Source organism: Elephantulus edwardii, unplaced genomic scaffold (assembly GCF_000299155.1).
Source record: "Elephantulus edwardii isolate Elephantulus edwardi_28Jun2011 unplaced genomic scaffold, EleEdw1.0 scaffold00296, whole genome shotgun sequence".
Lineage (NCBI taxonomy): Eukaryota > Metazoa > Chordata > Mammalia > Macroscelidea > Macroscelididae > Elephantulus > Elephantulus edwardii.
The window spans coordinates 2,740,105-2,747,086 of NW_006400046.1; the positions used below are offsets into that span (position 1 = coordinate 2,740,105).

At 41.4% G+C, this 6,982-nt stretch overlaps 1 protein-coding gene across 1 annotated transcript in view; it reads left to right on the forward strand.

Moving 5' to 3' along the window:
• LOC102866310 (zinc finger protein 420-like) overlaps positions 1 to 5,803 on the forward strand; it is a 53,908-nt gene extending 48,105 nt beyond the window's left edge. The window contains exon 6 of the mRNA XM_006900835.1: positions 5,724 to 5,803. Within this exon, the coding sequence (XP_006900897.1) occupies positions 5,724 to 5,803 (80 nt within the window). The remainder of the gene's footprint in view (positions 1 to 5,723) is intronic.
• Positions 5,804 to 6,982: the final 1,179 nt, after the last annotated feature.

Genomic DNA, 6,982 nt, shown 5'->3' on the forward strand with positions numbered 1-6,982 from the left:
TATCTATCTATCTATCTATCTCTCTATCTCTCTATATAAAATAATTTCTGAATGACTAAATGATGAGATGAGCTACCTGGGAAAGAAACTTGACCTTTTTTCATGGTGGTGGTGTCGTTAGGTGCTCTTGAGTAGAGTACAACTCATAGTGATCCTGTGAACAACAGATCTGAACCCTATCCTAACCTGTGCCATCCTTACACTTTCTGAAATGCAAGAGCCCATTGCAGCAGTCACCTTGTCAGTCTACCTGGTTGAGGATTTTCCTCTCCTTTGCAGACCCTTCACTCTTCCCAGCATCATGTCCTTCTCCAAGGAAACAAGCCCAAAATATGTGAGGTGAAGTCTCATCATTCTTACTTTCAAAGAGCAGTCTGGCTGCACCCTCTCCAAGATTTTTGTTTGTTCTCTTGGCTGTCCATGGGATGCAGTATTCTTCTCCAACACCACAGCTCATAGCTTTCAGTTCTGTCATCTGTATTTATTATCCAGCTTTCAGATGCATGGCAAGTAATTGGAGAAATTATGGCCTGAATCAGAAAAACTAACATTATTATGCCTCAATAATTTGGAGAGGTTCCTAACTGCATATTTTCCCAGTACAGTGCGTCTTCTTATTTTCTGACTGCTTCTACCAAGGGCATTAATTGTGGATCCAAGCAAGATGAAGCTGTTGACAGTTTCACTCTCCTCTCTATATATCATGATGTTGCCTGTTGGTCTAGTGGTAAAAATCTTTGTTTTCTTGATAGTGAGATGCAATCCATGGGGAAGGCTGCATCCCTTGATCTTCTGCAATAAGTGCTTCAAGTAAGGTTTTGAGGCGAATGAGTGAGGGTGAGTAAGAGCAGAGAGACTACCTGGTGACCTAATGCTAATACCTCTTGAGTCATGATTTCATTTTTCATGGAATATTGGCCAATCAGAGCTCAGACACTGGAGATTAAAGAGAGCTCCCTAGTTTGTGGGACATGGAAATTCTATATTGGGGTCTTCTCAGACCTCACCTCATACACCTATTCATTTGAACCTTTTTATTTAAGAAAGGCCTTTAGTGAAATATCTGAGTCATTCCAGTGACTTGCTGAACTGACAGAAGAGTCAGAAGTAAGAGAATGGGAATCTCACAATCTTGAGGTTATCATTTTAATGAGATTAGAAGGATCCTTCAGACCTTTAGCCAGCAGGTCAGATTTCCAGGCTTTCAGCTGGTTTGTGCTTGTGTGGCAGTCCAAAGGACAGCGTCATTTTAACTTTTTAAGTCTAGCCTAGAATAAGGTGGCTTCTTGTTGTTTATCATAGAGTTGGAATTGAACAGTAGCTGACCCTTCAGTGCATTTTCTGAGCCAGTAAATACCATGGGAGTTGATTGTTCATTTCTCCTCCAGGGCAGCTGGTGGATTCAAACTGCGTACTTTTGTGTTAGTGGTACAATTCCTTACCATTAAGCTGTCAAAGTCATGGTTATATTCCTTTGTGAGTGGTTAGTGTCAAAACTAAGTAAGGATCAGAATCACATTTCCACATGAGACAGTTGGATGTAGTCGTCTCTGTAGAGCTTAAGAAATTAGGGGAGCTCTGGTGGCCTAGTGGTAAGGAGCTGCAACTACAATCCCAGAGGTGCACAGTTCAAATCCACCAGATGCTCTGCCGGAGAAGGAGGGACAATCTCCTCCTGTACCAGTCAGATCTGATTTGATGGTACACTCACACAAAAATAATAAAATAAATTAAAAAAAAAAGAAATTGAAGCCAGTAAGCTCTATTTGGTCTTAAACCAGTGTCTCAACTACTGTATTGTATTACTGGTGGAGTTTTCGGTGTGGACTGGAAAATGGGTTGAACCATAATGATACTTGTACATCTGATGTCTGTATATAGTGACTCAAGAAACGATTTTAATTGAGTAAGGGAATTCAAGCTGAAGGTGGTATAGCACTGGTCTGTGTGTTGCTGTACAGAGGTAACTCGTAGTTGCTGTGATGCTGAAGACTGTGACAGTGATGTGCCAGTTGTGGTAATGGGTACCCATGGTGGACAGTGTTGGCTGGAGCTTCCCGACTAAAAGAAGCCTGGAAGCAGGAGTGGCATCCACTTCGGAAATGGCTTGCCTCCGGAAACTCTATGTATGAACAGTGCTCAGGCTGTTCGTCCATAGGGTCACTATGAGTCGTCTACAACTCGACGGCACCAAACAACAACAACAACAAGGGAATTCAGGGACTCCCTTAGTTTTCTTGAGTACTCAAGAGCAACAGTGTCTCTCTGGAGACTAAGGTGCGCCTGATACAGGCCATGGTCTTTGCAATCACTTGTTATGCATCAGAGAGTTGGACAATGACTAGGGAGGATAGAAGGAGAATTGATGCCTTTGAGCTGTGGTGCTAGAGAAGAGTATTGAATGTACTCTGGACTGCCAAGAAAACAAACAGATTCATCCTGGAGAGGGTCAAACCAGGCTACTCCTTGGAGGCAAGGATTCTGGGGCTTTGTCTGACATACTTTGGATATGTTGCAAGGAGAGACAGGTCTTTGGAGAGGGACATCATGCTGGGTAGATTAGAGGGACAGCGCAGGAGGGGAAGACCCTCTATGAGGTGGATTGATTTAGTGACTAGGGTAATCGGGATGGGTGTGTCAGAGGCAATGTGATTGGCACAGGATAGAGCACGGTTTAGGGCTGTTGTACATAGGGTCGCTATGAGTCGCAAACGACTCGACGGCACATAACAACAACAACCACAAGCTTAGTTTTCTACTTATTATTTTTTGCCCTGTTGTTGTGGTGTACCTTAGTTAGAACTTACCGCATAGCGGACCCTCGGTGGGTTTCAGAAGCATTTAAACACAGGGGAGGAGATTGCTCATCCTTCTAGAGCAGAGCAGCCGGTGGCCTCAAACTGCCTGGCTTCGGGGCTGCAGTGCAGTGTCATGCTAAGAGGCCACCACTTCCCCCTCCCCCTCGTTTTAAAAACTTCTGCTTCTGTCCTTCTCCACATTTCCATAGTCTGCGTCTGCTGAAAAAGTGTCCCTTTTCATCAGCTCAAAGTCCCTTTCCTATTCAGTTTCCTCACACTGTCTATCATTTACTCTCTCTTCAGATTCTTCAATCTCTCCCCCATTTCCTAACTACTTGTGTTCAGTATCAAATCTCCCCAACTCAGTTGAACCCCCTTCTGGCAATATTTTGGCTCTGTTTTTACGATCTTCTTGTTTAAGCTTCCTTGAGAAGATGCTACAGCTACCCATGTTCATGGCTTTAATCATTAACCTAATTGACTTCCACATGTCCATATCTCTAGTAGAAACTTCTTCCTCAACCTTAACTAAATATCCTACATAACAGTCAACAACCTATTTTGTCATAGGACAAGAGTTACCTGTTGTAACTGTAATCTTTAGCTACTGATAGCAAAATGTTCATTTTTTTATTTTTAAAATTAATTTTAATGAAAGCTTACAGAGACTTAGGGTTCCCAGTCATTCATTACTGCACTTTTCTCCCTACCCACCTCTGCCCCCCCAATTCACTCGTCTCCTTGAAAAGAAAAACTCTTTGATTGTTATGTAATCCCTCCATCTCCAAGTCCGCTCCACTGTACAACCTTCACTCTGGACTTCTGTAATGACAAGAATACCCATTCATATGTCCCTTTTAAACAGTTCTCTCCCTCATCTGTTTTAATGAAATAAACATTATTCCTCCCCTCCTTTCCCATCTTCCCTCAACCCTGATGCTTGTCCCATTTTACAACAGTGGCCTTATGCAATATTTGTCCTTTTGTGACTGAGATATTTCACTCAGCATAATGTCCTCCAGGGTCATCCATTTTGCATAATATTTCATGAGTTCCTTGGTTTTCAATGCTGCATAGTATCCCATTGTGTTATTCCATAGTATTCCAGAGCTTCTTTATCCATTCGTTTGCTGATGGGAAAATGTTAATTTTTAAACTTAGCATCTTCTTTTATCACTATTATGGCTAATGTTTGCATTTCTATGTTATTGGTCTAAAATACATTCCTCATTCAATTTCTTTAGTTTTACATTGACTCCTCAGTAAGATCACCATGTCAATGCCTATTTTTGTAGTATACTTCCTTTTGTCCACCCTCCCACCCCTCCCCTAGTATAGTATTGATAATGTTTTGTCTCATTCACTATAAAGAAAAGGTTTTTTTTGTATAGAGTTTGTTACTTGTCTTTGCTGTTCTTTATTCTGAAATGGAAGACCTTTGAACACTTGAAACAAAGAATGAATGAGTTAACTAATTTCTTCACTATCACAAAGAATGCAGCCTGTCACAAAGCAGACAGCCTTGTAATGAAGTTCATGAATTAAATTTTTAAAAATGGGGTGATAGAGCCTTCAGATAACTAGTAAGCGGAATGATAGAATTACAGTCATACAGGGAACCACTAGAGGTTTTTCTCAGAATGTATCTTGGTTTCTTTCTTTCGTAGGAAAGCAAGATACATTCTGCTCTACAATTTCACCATTGTTTGAGAGACTTAGACCACTAGGTCATGTGGATCCAGCCTGAATTAGAGTAAGAGTTTAAAAATTGTATTTTTGGATTTAGATAATGCTATGAGGAAATTGTTGGAATCCTTGGTGTTTATCATGTTAGAATCTTCTCAAATGACTGACATTTATTACGACTTTGTTGGAGTAGACTTCCTTATCTACACATCTTTTCAGTCAAATCTATGCCTTCTGGGCACACAAAAATAAATATACAACCCCTTCACCATATGAAATACTAAAAATAGTAAAATAGTACACGTGTTCTTCAAGTTTTATATTTTCTAAGCTAAAATTTAGCCTTTTGATCTCTCAGCTTTTTCTCTACACTTTTTGTGGTCAGTGTTCTTGTTAGAGTTGCATGAAGACAAAACACCTGTGTTTTACAGAAGAAGGGATTTATTTACTGGCAGAGCAGTGGGGAGACTATTGTCCAGAAATAGCCATGCTCCTGGAACCTCTTGTCCTGAGCTTTTTATAGGGAATTAGACATAGAAATAGTCATAGGGTTTTCTCACTGATGGTTTCAAAGCATTGACAGGAATTTACTCACTAGTAGTTCAGAACACTGGCAGGAATTTACAGAAGCAGAAGTTGGATCCATGACACCATTACATTCATGGTTTGTGAGAATAGAGGAATAGGGAGTATCTTGAGAAGGATAAAATAGAAGAACTGCATCTCATTGGTTTTGTTTCCTTAAGGAATTTGATGTGGGTTAAACTCTATGGAGGTCGAGATGTTTTGAAGACAGCGTAATTGATTTCAGACGAGTAGTGTACTCTGAACGACCACAGGTCCATGGAATCACTTATCTGAAGTGGGACTGTAAGAAAAAGGAGAGTGGTGTGGGGACAGCCATATCAGTCTTCCCAACTCCACAATAAGGAACTGCCCCCGTTATCAATGTCCACAAGCCAGAACTAATTCCCATGACCTTCCCCCCATTTCTACTAATTCTGCCACCAGTCAGTCTTAACTGCTCTACTGGATCCAGAATCCATTGTAGTAGCTACACAGACCTCACAAAACCACACTCACAATTAGGGGTTTATTAGAGAAGATAACATTACAGTTCAGCTTGGCAATGTGGTACAAGTATGCTCACAGGCACTCCACCCTTGTGGTTTTAGGCCAGTGTATCAGAGCTCTCTCTGTCCTGCCTGTTAAACCACTCCCCACTCCCATCTTCCCCAGCAAGCTTGGGCAAAGTCCCTGGCTCCAGCTCCACGGAGCAGCAGTTCCAGGTCTATTCTGTCTCACACTGGGTCTCTTGATTCTCCACTGTGGCTGTTGCTGCTAATCCTTAAGCCCCACTCTGCTTAGTGCAGGAATCTCTGGTCTCAAACGATAGACTACTTCATTCTCTGCTACTTCTTTCTTGCTTGTAGTGAAATCCCAAATTTCTTCTCAATTTAAACCTGGTGGATTGGCAAAACAAGCCAATCCCCTTGTGGATAGACTAACTCTTCCTATTTGCATGTTTCTGCACAGCCATATGGCAAAGTCAAGGACAAAGGCCTACAAAAGCCATTTTGAACAATAGACCCACCACACCACATGATGAAGTGGAAAATTCTCGGCAATGATGTGAAAGAAACTAAAGGCAAAAGGAACCAATAAATATTCACATAAACATGGAAACCTTCGGAATTTATGCAGAATTTAAGAGACACGCCAAGAAGGAGTCAGCTTCCAAAGTCATTAATCAGTCTATTAAATGAATAGTCACAGACAACAGTAATGAGGATAGGGAGAAAACTGTATAGTCAAAAGGAACAAAGGATTTTACAGAGTTAGCCTCCAAATAGTACTAGTGATGGAGAACTATTCTTGTCTCAGAAGAGCAAAGGACAGACTAAAAGTGCTGGATAGATTTTAAAAATCTAGAATACCTGGAAAAAGCCATAAGCCTTGACCCAAGCTTGCTGGAGTATCGAGGGAAGACGTTATAACTGGCAGTACTAAGAGTACATTGACCTGAGTTGTGAGATTGAAGTTCAAAGAGCCTGTGACCACTCTTGAAAAGCTTTCTGGACTGAGGGATTATATCCTATAACCCACCTGAATTATAGACTGTCAACTTCCCTAATAAACCACATAACCATGAGAATGGTTTGGTAAAGTCTGTGTAGTCATTGCAACAGATTTCAGACCCAGTAGAAGAATAAGTTTGGTATTAGAATTAGTGGAAGTAGGGATAAAAGACCAAGAGACTATGTTTGACTGTATTGTTGTTGTTATGTGCCATTGAGGTGCCTGCAACTCATAGTGACCCTATGTACAATAGCCCTAAACCCTGCTCTATCCTGTGCCAATCTTATTGTCTCTGACACATCCCTCCCCATTACCCAGTCACTGAATCAATCCATCTCTTCGAGGGTCTTCCTCTCTTGCACTGTCCCTCCACCCTCCCAAGCATGACGGCCCACCCAAGGACTGGTGGTCCTGCCTTT